The 26,285-nt window shown below is 48.4% G+C and overlaps 1 protein-coding gene across 2 annotated transcripts in view; it reads left to right on the forward strand.

Moving 5' to 3' along the window:
• LOC126531848 (uncharacterized) overlaps positions 1–26,285 on the forward strand; it is a 724,626-nt gene that overhangs the window by 499,054 nt on the left and 199,287 nt on the right. For both annotated transcript variants that reach the window (XM_050179589.3, XM_055071564.2), the window contains exons 2-3: positions 2,186–2,391; positions 4,882–5,017. In XM_050179589.3, coding sequence (XP_050035546.1) covers positions 2,186–2,391; positions 4,882–5,017 — 342 coding nt within the window. The remainder of the gene's footprint in view (positions 1–2,185; positions 2,392–4,881; positions 5,018–26,285) is intronic.

Consider the following 26,285-nt stretch of genomic DNA (forward strand, 5'->3'; position numbering starts at 1 on the left):
TGTTCGCTTGCTTCGCGGCCTCACACAAACACCGCCGATTTGAAGAGCTGGCCAGTTACGCTTGCGCGCATAGCCTTCGTGCATAGCGTTCACTGCGAGAGTTTCAGGAAAACATTACGGTTACGTAGGCTGCAGATGCCGGAAGCGTGAGAAGCAGTCAGGGATTCTTGAATGATAACGCTTTCCACTCTTAAAGGCGAAGGTTAAGCGTCTTCCGTAATATTGTCGACACTAACTTGACCGGTATGCGGCGTGTCCATTGTCTCCATGCTGCTTGCATTTCTCCCTTTCCAGGCCAGGAGGAAACCATTGAGGCACCCTAAATGAGCTAGGGTAAATGGGCGCGATACGTAACTTGAGCGTCGTTTAGGCAGTCAAACTTCTGTACGCGTCGTTTGAGCGTGTTCATTTGCTGCAGTTACGGGACTTCTATCGTCAATGATTTAGGAAGACTCCAGCTCCATCCACGTATGAAATACGGGAAGATCTACCGACTTCTCACAACGCGACATATTGATTAAAAACCATGTGCGAAAGTTTGTGGGTCGGCTGCCATGCCGGCCTGTCTTCTTTTAAAGAAAAACTCTCCTAATTGGCCAACATTTCTTCTTTGTGATCTGCTTCCCCCATGTTAAGGAGAGCGATACTTTATATGGTACTCGAATAATTAAAACGTTGTTAGAGTTGGCTATAGTATCGTTCTGTCATTCAGCGTAGTCTGCGCTTGCTTTCATCAGTAAATCTGCATTGTGTTGTTTTCGTGCGTGTTTATTTATTGGATGTGCGATATGTTGGACTTTCGCCCTTGTTGATGTATGGTATATACTTTATATTACTGCTAAATGATATGTATCACTTTCAATAACGTGCCCTCATTACGGGTAAGTTTGGTCGAGTGCTGTGTTCTCCTGTATGCTTTGACTCCTGTGTGATGTCGTAATGCCTGCAGATAATAAAATACACTTCATACAGCCGTCCCATCAACTGTCAAATTTATTTTCTTCATTAAATCATAACACAGTTTAACTGCTAACAAGGAATACATAAGCTCGAATCCACTCCTGCCAAGGAATTCATTCCCTAACGGTATCAATAAAAAAAATCGTCGTGCGAACTTGAACCTTATCAATGCCACATGCCGTCGGGAACTTGAAATCGCAAGGGCGGGCTTTTTGTTTGTGCTGAGTTCGCATTTCGATTTCTGTTACTGAACACAGTCGTCTAGCCGAGAAACGGCAGATAAGTCGATCGGTAGATAAATACTGGTGCTATACTAAAATTCTATCTTAATCTCCACTGCAGTACTGCAAATAAATTCAGAACCTAAGCAACTTTTACGGCAAAAGTGGGACACAAAATAACTTACGGTAAAAGTAGTTAAAAGCACGAAACATACCACCTGCCTTGCTTCGTGGGTCTATAATAAATTTCGTAAAGCCGCGGCATGGAAGCTGTGTCTTCATTTTATTGCCGGAACGAAAGTACAAATAATGTAGCAGTATCAGGAGAAACTCTCTTCTGAAATGGAGCAGTAATTACTCCACTGGTAGCACCTCAGGAACCCTTTCTATGGATGAAGTAATGTTTACTTCATATGAAACCACAAGATCCCTTGTAAGTATGCAAGTAATATTCACTGCAACCTGAACACTTGAAAACTCCTTCAAGAAATGAATATTCACTCCAATCACGATACCTAAATACCCCTTCTGGAAATGAAGTATTATTGGAAGACCTTAGAAACTCCTGCGAGAAATCAAGTAATACGTACTATATTTGAACACCATACAAGCTCCTGTGATGTATGGAATGAACTAAAACTCGATGTGAATGGAGTATAGAGAATGCTCATTCGAGAATGCGCTATGCGAAGAGGCATTTACTCCCATGTGGGATTATTTCTGTTTAGTGTGTGCTTTACCGGAAACCTAAAGGCAGCCCTGTTTGGTATGGCCTTTTGTACTTCTTCGTGCTTAGCATTTGCCAGTTTCACTCATTAGCCGTAGATATTGGTGGATGACGCCAAAACCACGTCTTGTCGACAGCCGAACGTTACATGAACGGGAAGTTTTGCTACCATGCTATATTTTCTTGCTGGCGTGACAAGCGTTTTTACGTAGTGAATGCTGCGCCCTCTTTCACGAGATAGCAGCTCTGCCAATTGTTTTGCATTTCACCGACGCAGTGGGCAGCGGTCTGCGTCTCCTGCGACTGGACGTTCCGTCCGTGGCGCGTAGAGGAGAACCCGTGTGGCTGAACTGCAGCTACGACCTGGAGCGCGACCAGCTCTACTCCATCAAGTGGTACAAGAACAATGTCGAGATCTATCGGTACCTGCCCAGCGAGACGCCTCGGGTGAAGGTCTACAACATGCCCGGCATACACATCGACGTGAGCACAGTCTTGGTTTACGCCTTCATATTGTACATGCAAAGTGACCGTGAGGCCGTTTGCGGTGTACTTCGCAGTAAGGCGATGACGGAGCGGGTCTGTCTTAAGTCGCGGAAAATGGTGATGGCATCAGCTAATAGACATATTTCGTGTAAGGACTCCGGCAACCACCCGGAATGCGGTGCAACATTTTTGTGGAAATGGAAAGACCAGCATCTAAAAAGTGAGTTTTCAGGGTTTTACGTGCCAGAACCACGTTATGGTTATGAGGCACGCCGTAGTGAGCGACTCCCGATTAATTTTGACCACCCGGATTTCGTTAACGTGCACCAAATGCACGCTACACTGACTTTTTTGTATTTCATCGAAATGAGGCCGCCGCTGCTGGGATTCGATCCCGCGCCCTCTGGCTTAGTAGTGCAACGACGTAACCACTACTCCACAACAGCGGATAAGACCATGATTTACAGTAATAGACTCGAAGATGCTGTTTGTGGTTTATGCAGGAATTATAATTCTTGAATTCGCACACAAATTCGCGAAAAGCGGTATTTCTCGACGCTTGAAACTGAAGGGCTGGATTTCTACGAGATCACTGATTATCGTACGTAAGTCGGCTGCTATTTAGTGTACTAAACGCACTGCTTGAAATCAATATTCTGTATATTTGGCAGGTTTGTTCTGTGCGTCTCACTATCTGGGGAAACTAAACGCCTGCAGGCGGCGCTATATACGCGGCAGTGCAGAAGGACCGCGGCGCCCCGCACTCTGTGGCTGCGTCCGTTGCGCTTGTTCTTGTGAACGTAAGTCCTGATGACGCGTTCGAGCTCCATCTCGCTCAGGTTTCCAAACACGCATCCGAACGCCGACATGCTGAACTGTGTATCACGCGTTGAAGTACATGCCAATTTAATAGAAACGTCATTTCTCGCACTAAAACTTGGCTTGCCGAAAAGAAGTTGGCTTGACTTCTGTATAACGAAAACGGTTGAACAGGACAGCAAACCATCAGACAACCTAGCTACTATTATTTGCAGAAATAATTTAGCAGTTCAGGAAGCATGAGCTACATGAACATGAGCTTGATAAACGAAAGTATAATTTCTTAGAGCTATCGACACACTTCTGTTTTCCACCAATGCTCGTTTACTATAGCTATCGCACTCACCTCCAGCAGAGGAAAGCATCATCCTGCGTAATTATTTCTGGCGTTGTCCCACGATGTTCAGCCTGCAAATACGTTCCAAGATCCCTGGCAGTGGCGTCACATTGCCGTGAACGGGATAGCAGCGCCCGGGATAAGCGGTGACTCGCTGTGACTCGATAAATTTTGCATGCTTTGTACGTTGTTTCGGGTGACCGCGCCACGTATTTTGGAAAAGTACATTTCATTTCCCATGCTTCGCGGTGTGCCTTAGACACTGTGAAAAACGACCAACATTCAGCGTTTCTTCTGACTTCGACTGGCGTTGTGTAACACGCGAGAAGCCGAAACGCCTGCGCAAAATCTTGGCACCGGTGTTGTGGTGGTGTCAACGCGAAGCGACTCTGTTCAATCCTTGTGGTATTGGCGCGCATACTTTGCCCAGCAGACCCAGAACAGAGCAAGAGTAGGAATAGCAGTATGACCTGCTACAGGATGTGCTCGCCTTAGTGCCCAGTACAACTATGAGGCTCCTTGTTGCTCACTAGCAGATAGATCATGGACCTTCATCGCTCCCCCTCCCCGCAAGATATGAGCGAGCGTGCTGATTTTTATTTATCACCAAAGCCGCACATATTCAAAGCATAATTTGCACTTCGGTAAATAAAACAGCGTAAAGAAAAAGAACGGCTGTGATTTAGACTGCACGAAACGGGGTAAACAAATTAACAATGACTTGGCATGAACCAAAGTAACTCAAGCAAAACGTCAAATTGGGTGAGCTGATAGTGACTCCTTTTGCGAAGGCTCTGTAACGCTGCTTGGGATAGAGCTCAGACCTACTCTGAGTCAAGAAAAGCATTTGTTTACAGTTGGTAACATCGGGACGCCATACTGAACGCCCATCTACAGTACGTCTCAGAAAAGGATTACTTGCGTGTGCAGTCGCCTTACGTCTTGCGTACGCAGCAGCTGCGGACGCTAAACTAAAACGGTCGAGTAATGACATTGTTCGCGGAGCACGTCCTATATATACACCGAGTGCTTGGTCGCTAATAGATAACAGCGCGACGTCCGTGCAAGAATTGTTTCGAAGTGCGGGTAAATCTGCCGACTCAGTCAGTAAGTAGGTGAGGTCAGCTGCAGTGTCCACATTACTGCAACATTTCGGTGAGGAAGAGCGGGCAGCGGCTTTGTAGCACGCGCTCAAGCGCCTAGAAATGTTTTGGAATGCCATGAAGACGTAGGAGAAACGCTTGCCGTTTTCCAATGTTTTTTTTTTTTTTTTGTGGTCTTTCTTGTCTAGCTCTATCGTTTCTTTTTTTTTTTTCGTTTTTCGCTCGCAGGTCTCTCGCTCCAATATCAGCGACCTCTACCTAAACGACACCGATCTCAATTCAGAGGGCAAGTATCGTTGTGAGGTCTCTGCCGAGTCGCCATCGTTCCAGACAGAGCGCGCCCAGCAGGAGATGCTCATGTACGGTAAGCACGAAATTTGATTTATTGCCGCACATCCGCGTTCTTTATCTTGCTTAAGAAAACAGGAAGGATCTCGACAGCCTGCCAACGTAGCTTGCCCACGTTGCTTATGCAGAGAACGGTGCGCTGAGACGGTTGGTTCTTTTTCAATGGAGATATACAGTATGTTTCTATCTGACATAAGGAAAGCTGACGTGGAGTAAAGCAAACGTAGTATACGTGACCGCTACAGTATTGACACGTGTACTTGTTTATCCTTTTCGCGGAGACCGCGTTTCACTCGCTAAAATCCTAATGTCATCGCTCAGCGCGAGACGCGATTCGAATGTTAAAGCTTATTCTATCTGCTGTCTATGTTCTCGCCAATTCTTGCGTAATCGGATTGCATGCGCGACACGAATTCTGCAGTAGTTTCTGGAAGGGACGCGGGCGCCAGCGATTACGCTGGAACCTTCAATGAATCATGTATAGAAGCCGAAGCGCTTGACCCCCAGGTCAGATTTCAACCATCGGCGCTTGTATTCGCCGCTATCGCTGTGACAGATGTGTCAGTTGTGTTGTGGGCACAAGTTCGTCCCAATAGAGTGTTTCGCGACTCGCAGTTGTGCCACCACCTTATTCTTCACCGTCACTACAGCGTGACAATATATATATATATATATATATATATATATATATGATAAAGAGAGAGAGCAAAGTTTCTACCAAATTTCTTCACCACGCAGAAATTGCCATTCTGTGCGTTTTAATGATGCCATCAGACAGCTGTCATCGTCGAAGCATCGAATGCATTCAGTACTTCTGGTACGTGCGGGCCGCGGCCTACATTCAAGTCCCGCAATCCTTCTATGAAGCCCATTACTGTGCACTCGCATGAAACTCGAACTTTGCTGAGACAGAGCCATCACTGGAAGCACATGATGAAGCTACATCCGCTACGGCATTGTGTAGTGATCCAAAATCCAGGATTCCAAGCCACATCAATTCAGATTACGGTGCCATTCACGCCAGTCAATTAAAGAACGCAGCTATTACTTCCAGCGCTGATAGGAAGCAGACTGCCTTCCTGCGAAGACAACAGAAGGAAACCACGAACAGCATGCGCTATTTCCACAAAGAAGACAGTGCACTTTCAGGGGCTACGGATGAGCCATGTGCATTTGGAAATCAAACCACTTCCCACGTCGCAAGTCCTAAGCGTCGCATCCTGCCAGATGACAGTAGCACCCATTCGACATGTCGCTGTAGCAGACTCAGAAGAGTCTTCTCTGAAGCCTCGTACAATACTTTTGCCACCAAACAAGCATGATGATAACTACCGCGGAGCCATCTTCATCATCTACGTCCTCGACACGCCGCAGGAATTATGTTCCTGAACCATCTGACGCGTTCACAACGTTGTCTTGTGCGCGCTGGCCACCACCGGGTTTCGCGTCACGTGACACTTACACGGCTCTAAGACATCGCCGCATCTCAAGTGCAACTATTATTTATTCAGATCGAGTGAATTCGGCTTGTTATCCGACAATAGGTCAGTGGGAAACCACCGACGAGTGCTCTTTTTAAGCGGAAGGCAATGCAATTTCAGCAGTAACGTATGAACCACGTACATTAGGAGACCACACGACTTTGCAACACACAAAACTTTCCTCCGCGTGCGACACCCGAACGAGCCTCTGCCTCTACAGAAGCGTCCCACACGCAAAGCAAGCTGACGCACCACGGAATTACCGAAGCACCATTCGTCATGTCGTTGCAACAGCCTCAGGAGATAGTTCTGTGAAGCCTGGCACAATGATTTTACCATCAGACAAGCCACAGGAAAGCAAGCAGTGTGTCAGTTGCCCGCCGCTGTCGACACAATATGCCAAACAGATACCAGGCTTATTCCTGAATCAGTGCTACAGCATCAGCGATCGCAGCCACATGAAAAAGCTCTAAATCAGTCACTCCAAGATCAACCTCGACTACCTCGACGATGACTTCGCCACAAACGACGACAAAGAGCGTTGCCGAAAGCACAGTTACGACGACAAAAAAGACGTCGATGCGCAACTCCACTCAACCCAAGCCGAACACAACGAATAGGCCATTTTCCCAGCAAGAACCGTCGCCGAGGACGGCTTTGGCCGCGATCAAGACTGGGCTGACGCCAAGGACTTCAACGGCGACACCAAACAATACGATGCAAAGGATACGGATCATTTTCGAGCAAGGTAGTGCAACAACCATTCAAGCGAGCAGCAGCGCATGTCTACCATCTGCGACAAGTGGACCAAAGTCAGATGAACATGACCAATAACAGACGTGAAACAAGTATAGGCCACATCATGTACCATTCAGTTCCTAAAGACGTCGAGCATAAGCTGATCTACCGATGCTACGTGGCGCGTCTGCCTCATTCATTTGCCACAATGGCACACGTTGTGTCACCAGCTTTATTCATGTGCGGGGCACTCATATGCCACCCTGGAAGTTACAGCCAGCCCCGCCCACCAGAGCTACGCTGGACGTGGTCGGACAGCTGCACTTTTCTGAGAAGCCTATGAAGTTACAGAACTATTGTGGGACGTTCGACTAACTGCGCACCTTTGTTTTTCGTTTATCACCGTCTCTTAGTTTCCTGGTATGTTGCGTGTTGCTCGCACTCTCTCGGGGGCGAGGGGGAAGCGTGGGACGAATCACACAAGGACGGTACGGTGCACTAAAAGAGAAAGGAGGTAGACGAAAAATAAAGGAGTGTTCGGGCGACCATGTTTGGCTCTGTCCGCAACCTACTGCTCACGTCATATATATATATATATATATATATATATATATATATATATATATGTGTGTGTGTGTGTGTGTGTGTGTGTGTGTGTGTGTGTGTGTGTGTGTGTGTGTGTGTGTGTACTGCTAAAATGCGCAATGCGATATGCTTGTTCTTGTGTGAGCGCTGTTCCGCTGATTTTCGTCTTAGTTGGTGATGTACCAACTGGCGAAGCACTTAGCCTTGTGTGGAGACCTTCAAGCCCACCACGCATGGGACGCTCATACGCCGTTGATGCCATAACCGCACGACGGCGATGGTGCTAATGCACCTCGAGTGGCTGCATAATTGCTATTGTAATGACATCATGCGAAATCGCTAGCGTTATGTTTTTTGGCGTGATGATAAACTTGTTCCATTCGATCGCTCCAGCATTGTCCACAATAAAGAAGTTGCAGAGAATTCAACTACTCGTGGCACATTGCACAAAATGTGCAAGTTGCCTGGTATCTAGTCCTAAAATAAATGTGAGACGCAAGTTTCCCAAATTACCTTTCTTGCTAAGTTGTTTTACTATAACTCTTAAACTTTCTCATTCTTGCCTAAATGCCAGCCAAGCTCTATAATAGTAAGTGTGGAAAGCTTGAGATCAGTACGTGTGTGACCACTTGATTATGCTTATTATAATTGCAAGTACTCTTACAGTATACATATTAAGAATGTACAAGCTTGATACGGGCACCATGTGTGGATAAATTAGACTATTTACTAGGTTTTGAAATGGACATATATACGTGCTCAACTAATTGCTTATGAAGCGCGGAGATGTAAAATAAAACAGGCTATATTATAACCTATGTTCTGCAACCATTAGAATAGAGGGTTGTAATTTCATTTGGAGTTATCTTTGACTTTCTTGAAGTTAGAGAGAATATTAGTATAGTTGTGGAAGATCTCATTAGAGTCGGCTGAGGGGAGAATAATGTACTTTTTGTATTTTCTTTGGAGACCATGCATGTTTTGAGCCGGGCCAAAGACAGCGATCTATTAAGTTCAGTGCCGCGTTTTCAGAACCAATTTATGAGCAGGTCGTGAAGCTCTTTATACTAAAAGCAGAAAAGGCAGATTAGAGTAATGTGATTACTATCGCTCGTGTTGCATATCTGCATTGAGAGTTGCGCTGCTTTAGACATGTCGCTTTTTCCATTAGCGGAGCCATCCTTTTGCAGTGCGCGAGTTTCCTGAACTTTGTATCCACTACTTAAAACGCTTAATTTAAGCCGTTTCTACTTCCTTTATTGCTTTATTTGTCTAGCTTCAAGATGGACAACTTATTCATTCCAATCCAATCATCTGATAAATGCTTCGCGTTCAGCTTATATAGTGGACATGTCGCATGTTTTGTTGAACGAAACTTATGTAGCCATGTTTGGATAGTTAAATTTTGAATATATCTGAAAAATAATAATGGCAATTATAATCATGACTCAAATACATGACATTTAAATATCGAATGCAACGCCAAATAGTTATTTTATTTTGGTTTTCTTAAGTTAGAAAGGGATACAAGCAGAGGAAATGTGGAAAGGCTGTAATGGCAAGGTCTACAGAACCGAACTGGGAACCAACGCCTGTCCTGGACGGCCACTCTATCATCTGACATAATCAGGAGACTAGGAAGACGATGTCCTTGAATATTGTCACGTGGTAGTGATGTTGAATAACACAGTAGCAATACTGTGAACGACAAAACTAACTTTTATTGGGCGAACCTGTGCCCACAAAACAGGCTGCACTTGTAACACAACGATAGCGGCGAACACGGTCGGCGATCGTCGAAAACCTGATCGGCGGGTCAAGCGCGTCGGCTTTTATACAGCAGTCATCGAATGTTCCAGACTAATTGTTGGGACCCGCATGCCTTCTACAAAGTTCTACACCATTCGCGTCAAGCGATGAAATGAGATAACACAAGGTTCGGCAACAACAGACAGCGGATAGAAGCATCGATAACTTTCCAGAAACTTCGGTTACATGCACGCGCGTCCCGCGCTGTGCGATATTTGTTAGGCGGCAGAACGTGTCGCCCGATAAATACAAGTACACGTGTCAATACCCCCCTCTTAAAGAAAGCATCGACCCGATGCTGCAAACAAACAAGAGTAATAAATAAGCACTCGTAGCAAAGAAAACAACAAAATAAGAAAAGTTCGTTAGCGTCCGTGAAACGATTTAAGGCGCACCACGTGGACCACTTCAGGTCGTGCGCGGCACCGCTGTGAATGCGAAATGCCGTCTGGCACGACCTCATAGTCCAGTGCGCCAATATGCCGGATGACCTTGCAGGGTCTGAATTAGCGTCGCAACAGTTTCTCACTCAGTCCTCATCGGCGTATCGGGGTCCATACCCAAACACGGTCTCCGGGCTGGTACTCGAGGAATCGTCGTCGGAGGTTGTAGTGTCGGCTGTCGGTACGCTGCTGGTTTTTGATCCGTAGGCGGGCGAGCTGTCGGGCTTCTTCGGCGCGCTGGAGATAGGTAGCGACGTCAAGATTATCTTCGTCAGTGACGTGCGGCAGCATGGCGTCGAGCGTCGTCGTCGGGTTCCTGCCGTAAACCAACTTGAACGGCGTTATCTGTGTTGTTTCTTGCACCGCCGTGCTGTAAGCGAATGTTACGTACGGCAGGACGGCATCCCAGGTCTTGTGTTCGACGTCGACGTACATTGCTAGCATGTCGGCGAGGGTTTCATTCAGCCGCTCCGTAAGACCATTCGTCTGTGGGTGGTAGGCAGTTGTCCTCCTGTGCCTTGTCTGACTGTATTGCAGAATGACCTGGGTGAGCTCCGCTGTAAAGGCCGTTCCTCTGTCGGTGATGAGGACTTCTGGGGCGCCATGTCGCAGCAGGATGTTTTCGACAAAGAATTTCGCCACTTCGGCGGCGCTACCTTTCGGCAGTGCTTTAGTTTCAGCGAAGCGGGTGAGGTAGTCCGTCGCCACGACGATCCACTTATTTCTGGTTGTTGACGTCGGAAAGGGTCCCAATAAGTCCATCCCGATCTGCAGGAATGGTCGGCAAGGAGGCTCGATTGGCTGTAGTAATCCGGCTGGCCTTGTCGGTGGTGTCTTGCGTCGCTGACAGTCTCGGCATGTTCTGACATAACGGGCGACGTCGGCGGTCAGGCGCGCCGACGTGACATCGCCGATTACCTAGCCGCCACTCAGTGGAACTCTCGACGACCGTCCCGTTGGCCGTCACCAGGCCGCTACCTGCCACCTTCATTATCCTCCAACAGTGTTCGCGAGACGTCATTCTCGGCATGGACTTCCTGAACCAACACGGCGCAATCATTGACCTGAAGTTGAAGTCCATAACGCTGTCGGAAGATCGAGCGATACCGCCGGAGAGCTCTAGTAGTCACCATGCCTTAAGCGTGCTCGAAAGTCAAGTCAGCATCCCGCCTCGCTCCAGCATTGTCATTTCCGTAGGCACCAAAACGCCTGCCGACGTAGAAGGTGTCATCGAGGGTCCCCAAATTCGGACGCTGGAGGACACCTCATTACGCCGACTGGAATCTGCACGGCAAGAATTACCGTTCATGACCGGACTTACGCAGCACCTCCACCAGATGTCACGTGGTAGTGACGTTGAATAACACAGTAGCAATACTGTGAACGACAAAACTAACTTTTATTGGGCGAACCTGTGCCCACAAAACAGGCTGCACTTATAACACAACGATAGCTGCGAACACGGTCGGCGATCGTCGAAAATCTGATCGGCGGGTCATGCGCGTCAGCTTTTATACAGCAGTCATCGAATGTTCCAGACTAATCGTTGGGACCCGCATACCTTCTACAAAGTTCTACACCATTCGCGTCAAGCGATGAAATCAGATAACACAAGGTTCGGCTACAACAGACAGCGGATAGAAGCATCGATAACTTTCCGGAAACTTCGGATACATGCACGCGCGTCCCGCGCTGTGCGATATTTGTTAGGCGGCAAAACGTGTCGCCCGATAAATACAAGTACACGTGTCAATATAGTCTTGCGAGGAATTGTCTGCGAACACCCGTGCACTTAGAATTAGGTGCACGTTAAAGGGACACTAGAGGTTACTATTAAGTCAACGTGGACTGTTGAAATACCATCACAGAAACCTCGAAACGCTTGTTTCGTGCCAAGGAGAGCCTTATTTTAAGAGAAAATCCGTTCTGAAGCGTCCGCGTACCTCTAGCGTAGTTCAAATCGCCCGCCCTCCGATCGAGGAGTACTGACATCATGGTCTCATAGTGACGTTGCGCCATCGGTGAGTAGAACGGCGTCCGCAGACGGCGCTACGGCTTTTCTGCGCAAAACGCAAACGCGCGGCCAGAAACAGAGCCAGGACAGAGCCGACAGCAGAGCGAAAGCGGGAGTATGGTGGCTAGCGGAAGGAGAAACGCGCGACCATGGGGCTCTTGCATTGCCCAGGGGGCGCTGCGAGAAAGGTGCTAAAAAGCGCCCTCTGTCCTAAAATGGGTCGTACCAAGCTCGGTCGTCTGCTTCGGAAAGCACGTTTACAATATGGACCCGCCACTTTCGGTAGTGTTGTAGCACGGCCTGCTGCGTATATCGGGCGCCGAAGATTTTTTCAGGGGTGACACGCTGCGTAAAGGCAAGAAATTATGCAGTGCCGAATACGTGTACGCCGTTCAAGAATTAGGCGCCGAAGTTTTAGCGTGGTGTCAATCGCAAGTGGAGCGAGTCGCGTACGAAGTGGAACTACAGGTAAGGTTTGCACACTAGCTGCTAGATTCAGGCGCGCAAACGCGAGGAAATGCGTGCTATAAATGAATCCACAGCAGCGATACGCAGACATCATGTGTACGGAACTGCTCGAGCACACGACGGTACGCGCCGCGATGTACGAACTGCTCGAGCGCACGATCGTACGCGCCGCGACGGCAGCGGTCTTTCGACATGCCGCCAAACGGCGGGCCTCCTGCAATCTTTGTTTACTGCATGCCGCTAAACTGATGCAATGCATGTGAGCTCGCACGTACGTGCGAATCACGCTACAGTGCGAGCTCGTGCGCTGCTCGCTTGATGTGTAGCTTTGAATAAAAGCGCTCGAACATCGATGTGCTGCAATCAATATTGCCTTGCTGCGCTGCCTCAACGTGCTGGGTTGAGATCAAGGATGGGCGCATTTAACTCTCTTAACCTGTGCTGCTCGTAGAGTAGTAGTGAATTGTCATCGAATGAGCCCGACCATTTGTGCTCATTTGCACACACTTCACCAGTTCGCATCGGTCGAATTGTTAATTGTCGCTGTGGCCGGGTCTCGAATCGTGAATTACCATCCATGCCTGCTGCTATGTCGGTCTGCTGTCGGTACTGTAGGTGCAAAAGACCGAAATTTCGAACGCAGATAATCAAGCAAGTTTCAAGACAGGCGAAGCAGTCAGCATGGCACGAAGTTTCGCTTACTCAGCGCGACGAACTGCAGCTATGCAGCGCGCCCGACGCTCCACTTCGTGAGGCCTTGAAGGAAAACGGTAGAATCTGATGTTGGGATTCAGGCCTTCTTGTTCATGGCAGCCCACGACGCAGAAGTAATGACGGTGATGCCTTTTCGAGGCTGGGCTAGGTCTCTCCGGATCGGCATCACCGATTCCTTCTGCTCCCAGCATTACGTCCCACGGCACACGGAGAGTCCGTTTTCGTTAAACTATAGGCTGCGGCGAGTTCGCAGCGTGGTCGGCGTGGTCTGTGAGAAGTGACGAGCCTTTTCGCACTCTCAACAGGGCATAAAAAAGTGCGAATCGACGCAAAACTCGGCCTAGAAACGTGCTTCGCCACAGCCAGGGCTCAATACGACCCAAGCTGGCACGACCCAGACGTCGTTTCCCGCACCGCCACCAGGCGCCGCTACTATACCTCAAACTCCAGCGCAAGACGCCCATAAGCTGGTACTTCATTCTATGACGCAAACTTCGACGCTCGTCGCAATGGACCCTGACACCGACAGATTGGCTGGCGATGGCGGGCTCAACTTCAGCGATTTGAGCACCGACAAGCGCGACCGGCTGCTGAGGGCTCGCGCTGCCGGCGTCGTTGCGTACTACGACGGCGGCCTCGACACCGGCTCTCCGGAGCGGGAAAGCAACGAGGGCTTCCCACGACATCACATGGACGTGGCATTCTCGCTGCTTGTTCCAAATGCAAGTTTCGCGAGCCAGCAGAACCAGTGCAGCACGACGCGATAACGAAACAACTAAAACTCCAAAGCGCGCGCGGCGCAGAGTCGAGCGAAAACGAAACCTTTCGACACCCACACTACTGAAGGGTAACGTCAAAATGTTATTTTTTTTCTTGGAATCGAACAGAAGTAGACAAGTAGCATTTTATTCCGTCTTATAACCTAATGAAATGTTCTTTTTAATACGAGTAGTTGAGTATTAGTAACACAAATTATGAGGAGTGCTTTCGTCATCGGGCTAGTACCGGAATGTCGCTGGGGGGTCTCAAATCGTGTCATGCATTTACCTCAATTTCTCGGTTACTAAAGCTCTGTTCGCGATTATATTGACGCCTTAGACGTTCTAGAACATTGCTCTACCACTTTAACTTGAGTTTCTGGTAACCTTTAGTGTCCCTTTAAAGAACCCCAGGTGGTAAAGATTAATCCGGAGTCCTCCACTACGGCGTGCCTCATAATCAGAAAGTGGTTTTCGCACGTAAAACTCCATAATTTAATTTGATAAGGAAAGTAAACTGTTCATGGACACATGTGTCAAAATAATAAAGAAAAGAGAAATGTAAGTGACGGAAAAGGCAACTTGCCGTCAGTGGGAGTTGCATCAACATCTTGCGCATTACACCTGCGGAGATCTACAAACAGAGTCATTAGCCCCGGCCTATAGGGGCGCTGCGAGCGCCGGTCGCATGGCGTCAGGGCCAGTGTCTGCTAGATGCCGGCTGGCGCACACGTGCGTCCCACGGTCTTACTCGCTCTAGTTTTGTATACTACTGCACCTGGGACGGTGGTGCTTTCAAATAACTTTTCCGGTGGTTTTCATATGTAACTACTTGTAAAATGTGGCTCAACAAGATATTCTTTAAAGGCAGCGTTTACAGTGCGGGCTGAAGGGGCTTGGTCCAGTGCGCTGTAAACCTTTCATGCGTGGTTTCAACGCTGAACGGGCAGTTCAGATGGATAATCAAGGCATAAACGTGAAAAATGGGATAGAACACCTAAGAGACCTTAGGAATATTTACCGTGGTGCACCACGCATGTAACAAGTGCGGACTGCATAATACTTATACAACATTTGGCTTGATTTTAACCCATGACAACTTGCTTTTCTCGCCAGTAGTAAGTGGTAAAACACGCAGTCTTGGAATTTGTTGATTGATAACGTCCGGCAGTAGCACGAGGACTGAACACTACTGAAATCAAGGTCTTGTCGGCGCAATTTGCTTTGTGAAGTGCTTACCGAAGGTATGTTGTGTGACGCTGGTTATAAAAGGCTGTAACTAAACTGAAACGAGTTGAGGCGTCCAGTTGTCAGTATACGGAAAGGAAGAGGTGACAATGTATTCTATGTTAATGCTATGCACTTTCAGGCCACGTAGGTGATTCACATATTTACGTTGCTTCCGGGGCGGTTATGACAGGTTTGTTCTGTAAATCTTATTCAGTTGCTCGGCCCATCTTTGTCAGTTAGATATGCCTCTGAGACCATTCGGCAGCGGTCAACGAAAAGTGGAAACCTCATTAGTTGTGCGGGGTACTCTAAGGTTATAAAACATGCGGCAGAACCCATTCCACGATTACTGTCAACGGTGATGCTTTAGGATAGGATAGGAATAAACTTTATTTGTCCAACGGTTGTTGATGTTGGTGCCCGGGGCTTAGCTGCCAGGGGTCCATCGCCCGAGGAAGATCTTTCGAGATCCTCGGCAACGGCCCTGGCCCGCTGAACGGCCCACTCCTGGTCTTCGGGTGCCTCGCTGAGGAGGGTTGAATGCGGTGATGCTTTAGCATTCAACCAATATAAGAACACAACCTATTGACTACGTCGAAATATGTAAGAGGTGTGTACTGAAGCGGGATATTTCTTTCGCGCTTCCTTAAGCAAACACGTGGCGCCATCTAGCGTCGCCGCCGCCGCGAAGCCTAAGACTTGTTGCGACCGGGGGTCCGAAGTTGTGGGAAGTGGTTTCACCGTGGAAGTTCATTCGCAGTGTGGGAACGTGGGGCTGGATCAGACAACCAGGTCATTTTAAACAGACACGTTAATATTACATAATGTGCATGAATAATGCAGAAATACAAAAGATAATAGGTTCACATTCAAGTTCTAGCAGCCAGTCTCTTTTCCAAGCGTCCGTCTCCTCTTTTTAACACCTCCTTCGGCCTTGTCCCGTCGCCTTCCCTCAATCCGGCGTCAGAAGATGGATGGCATGCCCCGCCTATCCGGAGGTTGGTAGCCCTTTTCCACGGAAGGAAGCATGGTTAAAAAAAATGAAAAAAGAAAAAAAACACGCACATTACTATGCAGGAACATGGAAATGCTGAAGCACAACGTCTCCGGCGCGCACGTGGCAGTTTCCCTGACTTCAGGTGATGTGAACGAATGTGCCCCAGCAGCCCTCTCGATAAACTCCCTCTGGGCAGTGCCCCTCTTGGCATAACTCAGCCCTTTGCCATGAATCGTCGCATTGAGAGATAACTCTGACGAGGTCATCGGCTCATTCACCATTGCCGCGTCCTCCGTGAGCGGCTGGTCTCGAGGGGTAAACGGCCGATCACGAAAGCGTGGCCTCAGAAATGCACGGCTCGCCGGTGCATGCGAACGCTGAGAAAAGCGTCAAGAGGCAACCGGGCACCTCTCTCGCGCTTCTTGAGGTTGACTATGATTATTTATAGGCATCCCCTTTGAAACATGGTGGCGTGAAACAGTCACCTAGCTTATTCGAGTTAATCAGATATGCTATACGTGCTTTGTATCATATAATTTTTGTAAACAACTGCTTAATCTTATTTCTCGTCCTCAAAACCTCTCTATCTACCCTGTATCGCTACGTATGCCTGTAATGAATCCGGCCATATCAGTCTCAGGGTGTCTACCAACCGGGAAAACCGGGAAAACCGGGAATTCTCAGGGGTTTTGAATAGTCTGGAAATACTTAGGGAAAACTCGGGGAATTTTCGCTTCTATCAGAGAAAATTTGCTGTAATTTTATCGAAAGGAAACGAAGGTCGCGATAACGCTAGCTGGCTCGAGTAAAACACAGAGGAATCGTAACGAATCGTCGTCGACGCCGTGTCGATGGCTGGAGGACTTGCCGTTGTACAGTCAACGACCGACTTCCGGACGTCCGACGGCTTCGCGGCACCACCACGTATACCATAGGGTCAATCTATAAGCACTTCTGAAATTTCGGACGCAAGAACCTTTCGCTGTCCGATTGTCCGTACTTCTTGCGTTGACCGCAGGTCCGAAACGGCATTAGTCAAAGCCACCACCTTCGATTTTGATTATCTCGCCGCCTCGAACAGGCGCTCTCGCGCAGATCCGCTGGCAGCCGTAGCCATCACCGCAGAAACGCCAATCGTAGCTGCTTCGACGTTCGCTATTAAGTTTCTTACCGTTTGGTGCCGTGTTTTTTATTGAAAGGATTCGCCGCTGTCAGCAATGGCACCGAGTCCGCCTTTCTGCTATTGGCGATTGGCCTCGGAGCTCAGAAAGCACAATGCGTTGCATAATGCCGGGTCCCGAAAGTTAGCATTGCCTCATTACAGAAAAATTACTCGGTGAAGCATAATAAGCGTGGGAAGGGGCAACTGTCACGGGACACAGTACGCATTCCTTAATTAGACGCGCGTGCAGCCGCCATCTCCAGTCACAGTACGAGCACCGATATGCCTAATACGTGTACTAGCAGTCCTTCAGAGTTTTTTTTTGATGTGTCTGTGGCAATTTTGAGCCCTCAAGAAAAGTAAAAGGCATGCACTCAATTTCTTGTCATCCTCCCTTTTTCGAAATGCCCGGTTTTTTGTACCTTTTCGCGGCCCCTAGGGAGTGCGAAAAATTGGGCGTTGACTGTACATCTAACCAAGAGGATGCTTCAAGCGGTCCATGGGAAAAACGTGCGGTGGAAGGACAACGAGAACAGAAAGGACCTACACATTGACGAATGAACGGGAAAGGAAGCGTGCCACCACATCTTTGAAGGAGCTTGAGCTAAAAAAAAATACAAAGTGCTGGCTGACGCTGAGATGCAGGTTTCCCTTATCCAAACCAAAATAACATTTTTGAATCGGTGAAGTGCAACACTGAGGTATTGTGCGGCGCTGAGAGTATGTCAGGACAGTTGAGGTTGACTTAATTACCAGCTGTTGAGAGAGAATCTCATTAGTGACAAAGTTCAGGCCTCATACCAATGAGCTTGCTATCAGTTGATAGAAATAGTTCATATTCGAAAATATTTCATTTGGTATGCATCTCCTTCTTATTCGTATTTGCGAATGTTCAACTCGATTTGCAGTGGATTTTATCATTCTTTTCGAAGGTATTTTATTCACTGTGCAGTCTACTAACCCCTTATTCCATCTGTTCTTTTTTCTTTGAATAAAATAAGCACTACTCCTTACTATTCAAACTGGATTAAGTCATTTTTATTTTTTAACATGCTTACTAGAGAGGGATAGCATTGGGCAACATGGTGTGAGCCTGTCTCGACATACAACAAAGTTCTGTTTCACTGAGGGAATTTCGCAAATGCACTCAGGGAAAACCTGGAAAACTCAGGGAATTTGGAAATGTCAACTTGGTAGACAACCTGAGTCTCTTCCCTCGTTTTTTTTCACCGGTACTCTAAACGTCTCTTGCTTATATCGACTGCTAACCGGTTGATGCTTCCATTCACTTTAAGAGGAAGCTTTAGCTCGGGCCCAACTCCGACGCGGCCTATTCAAATACGTGTAAAATGCAAGGAAACGCTTTTCTAAGATATCCCCTGAACCGATTTTAATAAAATTTGTTTCATTTGAGAGATAAAGTTCAATTTTACTGACTGTTGGAAGCGTAATTTAGATTTAGGGCCTGAATTTCGTTAAAAAGGTTTTCAAAAATTATAAAGTTTGGAAGAGAAGCACGAAGTTTACAAATTAATAGCTCTGCATCAAGAACAGATAACGCGGTTCTGTGAACGGTATCCATTACATCATTGAAAGCGGACACATTCTATTTGTCATGTTATATCTTACATGAATTTGTTACGTTGTGTACAAGGGTTCTGTAAAAGCTGTATTTTCACATTACTCTGTTTGTTTAGATTCATGTGTAACGTATCAATTTTGTCCGCTTTAGATGTCCGCTTTAGAGTTGTAAACTTGGTAGTTTCATTTTCCGAAAATTTTCGATTTTGCCAATTTTTAATAAAGATTGACGAACCAAATCAGAAATTGGTAACCATCAGTCACTTGATTTAAAGCTTTTCTTTCAAATGCAACAAATCCCGCACAATTTGGTGCAGTGTTTGCCGAGAAAAAGGAATTCTCCTTTTACATGTATTTTGGTAGGAGCACGTGAACTAAAGCTTCCTCTTAAGCGTTCTCCAAATTTTCGCACTGCGCGATATGCCGGGTCTTGCCTTTCGCGTCCCTCGCCCGATCATCGTCGGCGCATTCGCTCAACGGCGCCGCTCGCACCGACGCTCTTCCTCACGCGCGGCTCGACGAGTTGCTTTTCTTCGTTTATTCACGAGAGCGCCGCACAGGTGGCCGACGAAGAGCGCTCGCCGCGGCATTGCGGAATGTCGGGAGAGCGCTTGTGGCGAGGAGTACACACAACTTGGGAAAGAAGGGTTGGCGGTGGAGAGGAGCATACATTGTTGGTCTTTGCATCCAAGGAGACGAGATCCGCCAGAGCCACAAACAGCTTCGCTGTAAAACACTGACATTCACTCATAGAGAGATACAGTGTGTAGCAGCATCGACGTCGGGGAACATCAGGAGAACGGTGGCTGACCAGGGTCAGGCCATCGCCTAGGAAGTGCAGCGGGCGCGTGGCTCAAATCACGCGCAGCCGGCGCGAGGGCCAGGTGATTTATCCGCCGAGGAAGGACCGTCAGCTAGGGCTTTGTGATCAGTAAAAATATCCTCCTGTTTATTCTAGCTTATCATCACTTACTTTGCATGCCACAAAATCGACCACAAACAGCGGACATGGCTGACAACCCACAATGCTTCCAATGACCAGTGCGTAACCGCCGTCACGGATGACAGTGATCGAACAGCCCCTGCACCACAGCGCAACGTGGCTACTCCCTCGCTGAGGTTACCCTAATACTGGCCAGCAGACTTCCAACTCTGGATCGCTCAAATAGACAGCTAGTTCGCCATCGCGCGCATCACGTCGCAGACTCAAAAATTCAATCATCTGGCATCCTCGCTGCTGCCCGAGATTGCCATCGAGCTTCGTGACCTGATCCTTCAACCTCCGGCGACAGACCCTTTCGACATCCTCACGAGCGAACTCGCCAAAGGCACAATGTAGCAACAGCGATGGCTACAGCAGTTGCTCCAAACTAAAGAACTCTGGGATAGCAAATATTTGCAGCTCCTGCATCGTTTTCAACAGCTCCTTGGAGACAAGGCAACGACCTTCGATCAAGATTTGCTTCGAGAATTGTTCCTACGACGTTCGCCCACCTCCGTCCGCATGGTTCTGGGCGACCGCTAGCAGTTTTCCCGTGTACCAGCTAGCCCAACTTGCCGACTCCGTCATGGACGCATCGGTTTCACTTGTGGAACGTTCAGATGGATCCACGTACTACCTTCGCCATCCCTACCAAGCCGACGTGGTAAATTCCGCGAGCAGATCTGCAAACTGCCAGACTATATCGCCGCTCTATCACTCGACGCCAGCGCTCTTCATCTTTCTCGCGCACCCGCTTGCCGTCCTCATTACGGCAAGGCGAATGCTGGTACTATTTATTGTACCTTCGGTGATGCAGAGCGAAAGTGCACGGCACGCTGTAATTTTCGGGGAAACTTCCTGCAGCACCATCAGAAGAAGCGAGTGGTGCGAGTGGCGACGCCAGCCACTTATTCTTCGTGGCGGACAAAGCCACAGCCCTGCGTTTTCTCGTGGATACTGGTGCGGAGGTCAGTGTCATCCCATCCTCAGCTCTGATTCGCAAGCCTCGGCAAGTCCCATGAAGCCTACAAGGTGTCAATGAAGACCCCCATTCCCACCTATGGGGAACAAGCCCTCAACATAATCTTCCGCAGGACATTTCGGTGGATTTTACAGTGAAGCTATACACCTCTACCATCCAAGGAACTTTTCTTGTCGTTGGCGGGGTAAGCAAAAACTCCCCATACATGGGCCGATCCCGAAGATGTGCAATACCGGCCCGACCCACGGCGGAGGTGAAGCAGGCGTTAAGCACTCCCCATACGTGGGCCGATCCCAAAGAAACTGTAATGCCCGGCAGACCCGCGGCGGAAGTGAGCAGGCGTTAAGCACTCCCCGTACATGGCCCGATCCCGAAGATGGTGCAATGCCGGGCCTACCCTAGGCGGAGATGCAGTTCGCCATTAAAGGGCTCACATACACAGCTTCGCTGGTAATCGTTCTCCACAAAGTGGAAGGGCACCGAGTTTTTTTTCTAATTGCTGATCGTGTCTACCCCGTCTTGGGTGCGGATTTCCTGCGCCACTACAATCTCTTTGTTGACATGCATCGCAAACACCTCGTTCATGCTACGACACACGTTTCTGTGGTTGTTATAGCGTCGCGAGGGCCACTTCCGGCAGTCAACGGCGCATTGCCGCAGTCAGTTTGCATAAAACTGCTCGAGCAATTCCCGTACCTTCTTCGACCGGCGAACTTACTTTTGCCGGTCAAACATGACGTCACTCACCATATCATTACAACAGGCCCGCCCATCCACGCTAGAGCTCGTCGTTTACCACCTGATCTCTGCAAGATGACACGCAGTGAATTTGTACACATGCTCCAAATCGGATGGATGGATGGATAAAACTTTATTGGATCTATTTAAATGTGGTTGAACCCTTAGACGTCCGGGAGCTCGCTGGCCGACATCTCTAGGCAAGCACGGTCCACCAGCCAGAGCTGGTCATCCGAGTGAGTGGGCTCGATATCGTGTGGCCTTCCTCAAGCCCTTATGCATCTCCACTGCACATGGAGCCCAGGGCGTCTCCTAGAGACTATTGGCCGTGCGGAGATTACCGTATGCTCAACAATGCTACTTCGCCGGACCGTTACCGACTTCCGCACATAGCAGATTTCTCTGCACCACTGCATGGAGCAACAATTTCCTCCAACATCGACCTGGTGAAGGCTTAGTATCAAACTCTTGTGGAACCAGCGGATGCTCCCAAGACGGCAAACTCCTCAAAATATCGTTCCAGCTACCTGCACGGCTCCATCAATAGACGGGGAGGAAGGCGGGGTGCACCTGTAGCAGCATCGAGGTCGAGGAACAAGAGGAGAACGGGGGCTGGCTAGGGACAAGTCATTGACTAAGACGTGACGCGGGCACGTGGCTCAGTTCACGCGCAGCCGGCGCGTGGGCAAGGCGATTTATCCGCCCAGGAATGACTGTCAGCTAGAACCTTCTGCTCAGTAAAAATATGCTCCTGTTTATTGTGGCTCATGGTCCTCACTGATTTTGCACGTCACAAATGTAAACAAGTGCAGAAAGGTCTTGATGTGGTACACGAATACGTGCAGTCCGCTGGACTGCAGAAATCTGGCTACGTACACGTTGCCAACAAAGCGGGAAGTCAGTTTGCGATAGCGACTTCCATCTGAAGGTTGGCTCATCGCTGATTCTTCACATTGAAGAGCAGCGGGTTCTTGGCCTGGAACGTCACCAGTAGGGGTCTTGCGTGAAGTGAATCAAGAAGATATCAAGAAGAGTGGATAAACAAGACATCAGCGGAAACAGTTCACGTCATTCGCAACATATCGCCACAAAGTGGTGGGGCTCGCACTGAGGTGGCCCGTTGCCTCGTGTGCATTATATATCAAGCGCATTTCTTCTGACTGATGGCTCAACAGTGGAACAAACTAGAGGCTATCAATAGAAGTGCCATGAGAGAAATTACGGCACTCCCTCGTCTAACACCTATACCAACAATACAAGAGCACGCACAGATTAACACAATTTGTGAGCTCGTTGACCAGCGACAGCAAGAGAGAAAGCTTAAAAGATGCGACATGCTGACAGTCGCGGCGCTCCATTACTATTTCTACTGAGATTATGCCATGACTGTGAAGTGGACAATCTTCCACCATGGAAGGTACAGGCGCTCCCAGAATAATTCGGAACGCAACACACGCGGCCGTTCGCCGGCGGAGCGCGCCCGTGGAAAAAGTAGTACCGTTGTCTGCGCGTGCGCGGTCTCCCTAGCGAGCAAGGTTGGCTCCCTAGTGCATTTAGTTTGTGTTGCGTTGCTGCAAAACGGTAGCCCTAGGTGCCCCTTAACGTTTTGTCAAGAGGGGCTGTGACAAGCTGTGTCTGCGCATGCACTCGCCTTGGAGCATAAGCGCGCGTGTCTGCATGTTCGGGTGCTTGGGCGCCTTTTTTCCTGTATTGTTCATGTGGGCCGTATTTATGATTTGCTCAAAATATTTATGGTAGGTGACCGTGACTAGCGCTGGCAAAGGGTGGCGTTTTCGTCTGATGCAACCGTGATGATATCGGCGGCTCGATTGTAAAAGAGATAGAAACATGTTTAAACAATGACAGTTACGGGAATTCTGCCCTATTCCAATTGAGGCAACATGCCGAAAAGAGTGCTGATGAATTTACGGAGAAATATAATTAATCTCAGTTCACAAGGTATAACTCAACGTGATATATGCCGCCTCACAGGAAACTCTATAAGTGACGTCAACCGAGTAATCTGAGCATATATACAGGGATGAAGATGTCCGACTCAAAGATGCATCACGATCGGGAAGACACCGATGCACGTCGGAAGAGTCCGACCTTATCCTTGTTGCTGCAGCCGGTGCCGATCCTTTGCAGAGCGCCCGCCCGATCAAGACAGCCCTCAACCTGTAAACCAGTGAGGAAACCATTAGAAGGCACATGCGAGAGGCTGGTCTTCGTGGATTTGTCGCGGCACAAAAGCCCCACCTTACGGAGCGCAAAAAACGCCGGCGCCTTGAGTTTGGCAGGGCAAATGTGCGCTGGACGACGAAAGAATGGAAGGAAGTAATATTCTCAGATGAATCGACATTTTCATCTAGATGGGACCAAGAGCGCCGCGTATGGAGACCATACAACAACAGGTATTTTCCTTTTATTTCTGATATTTTAAGCACAAATTCTTCGGACGCGCAAAAGGTATTTCATCTGAAAAGACCATTAGCTATTTCCTTCTTTTCGTGCAGATACGAGCCTGGGTATGTTTCCGAGATCTACAGCAGCGGCCGCTCTGCTGTCAACGTTTGGGGAGCAATTAGCAAAGAGGGCCTCGGTCCGTTAATCCGACTGTCCCCATCGTTCACAGCTGAAGCTTACTGGGAAATTCTGGACTACCACTTATTGCCTTACGCTCTGGACGGGCCAATTAAAGATGGCTGCTACTTGTTTCAACAAGACCTGAGCCCGCTGCACACCGCCAGAGCTGTGGAAAAACTTCAAGAACGTGGTGTTCGCGCTCTGGACTGTCCTCCGAAAGGTGCACACGTCAAAGTTATGGACAACGTGTGGGGCACGATGAAGGAAAGCTTATCCAAGCTGAATCTGGGAGGGGCCAGTGCCGACGAGCTCTGACTCGCCATAACGCGCGAGTGGAAGCGCCTTGGTGAGAAGAGAGACTTCGTAGATGCGCTCTACGAATCAATTCCACGCAGCCTACAAGCTGCGCTTCGACTGGACGGCGCATTCGAGAGATATTGATAGCGGAACATTGCAATCGCTTGAGACGAAACATAGTTACGTTTCGATTCTTCTTGTTTCCTGTGGAAAAAATAAACTCAATGTTCTTTCTGTTATTTAGATTTGCTACGTTCACCTTACTATTTCTTTTTTTTTTGCATTCAGCTCACACAGCCTACCCTTGATTATCATTGTACCTCTGAGCAAAAGAAAATGAGTACGAAAATGAGTATCTACGCCAACAAATGCCGACACGCGATCAATACTTAAGGATACTCGCTACCAATGGTCCAGATTCCGTGACTGATTGGCGCACAATATTGCGAACCACGTGACGTGCGCCAATGAATGACTGGACTCGCGAAGAGTTCATTAGAGTGCCCTTTGCATGAAGTGACGTCGTGTGCGTGAAATTTCATTTTGTAAACTCTTTTATTGCCACTATCACAGACACCCGTTAAGAGGGGTCATGTAATAATGGAAATTGTCCTCGTATTACGAAGCTAGTAGTAACACGGATCGGGAGATAATTTAATAAGAACTAATACTTCGTAGGACAGGCTAACACGGTTGAAAATAGGCAGCTATGCCGTTGTAGCCAAGCCGCCTCACTAGCACGTAATCACGCAAAGCATTGCTATCTCCCAGACGGGATGCAGACCATGGCGAGAATACGCTGCAAGGAATCCACAAGCCTTTATTTATAGATTACGGTGCATGCTGTGCTACAGACATTCATTCGCCCAACCCCATTGCACAATGCTAAAGGGCACCTAGCGTTACCTTTTTGGAGCAAGACAACGCCAATCTAGATGCACTAGGGAGCGAAACTTGCTCGCTAGGGAGACCGCGCATGCGCAGATATTGCCTGTATTTATCCGCCGGCGCGCTCCGCCGACGAGCAGCTGCGTGTCGGGCGTTCCGAATTATTCTGGGAGCACATGTACATCACTAACCAATAGCAAGACGACAAGCTCCGCCGGAGCGTTCAACCGCTTGCAACAAGTGAAACGACCGTACCTTTGGGAAGCTCTGTGGTATACACGGACGCAGCGGTTAACGCAAAAGGGGGACAAATAGCCTTTTTAAGTCCTACACAACATGAGATCCAAGCCACTCGCAGCTAGGCAATGGACTTTTCAGACCCCTTATTATTTGAGCTGCAGGCTATACACGATGCGATAGAAACTCTTGTCAACTTGCCTAAGATCAACGAAGCCGACATTTATTCTATACTGACATCCTCGGTGCAGTTAAGAATCTCACACAAGTAACGAAAACGCTGCATATCTGTGAGCAGATATACAAAATTCATAATTCTACGCGTGTGAGCATGACTCATACATGATCATGACCACAACAATGACCTTGTGGCCCACATTGCTCACTCCTCGACACCCGTAACTCCTGTTTACCTTCCCTCTGACCCTCGCTCTGTTTTGATTGCCCGAAAAGCCATCCTCCGGAGTGACACGCCTGCCCTCGTCCCCCTGCGTGCCTGCTCCCTTCCCCACAATTTTTCTCGGGAGGAGTAAGTCTCTCCCCGGAGTCTTCGGGCTAGGCGGCCATTACACCAGCCATCACTTGTGCTTGGGG

Source organism: Dermacentor andersoni, chromosome 5 (assembly GCF_023375885.2).
Source record: "Dermacentor andersoni chromosome 5, qqDerAnde1_hic_scaffold, whole genome shotgun sequence".
NCBI lineage: Eukaryota > Metazoa > Arthropoda > Arachnida > Ixodida > Ixodidae > Dermacentor > Dermacentor andersoni.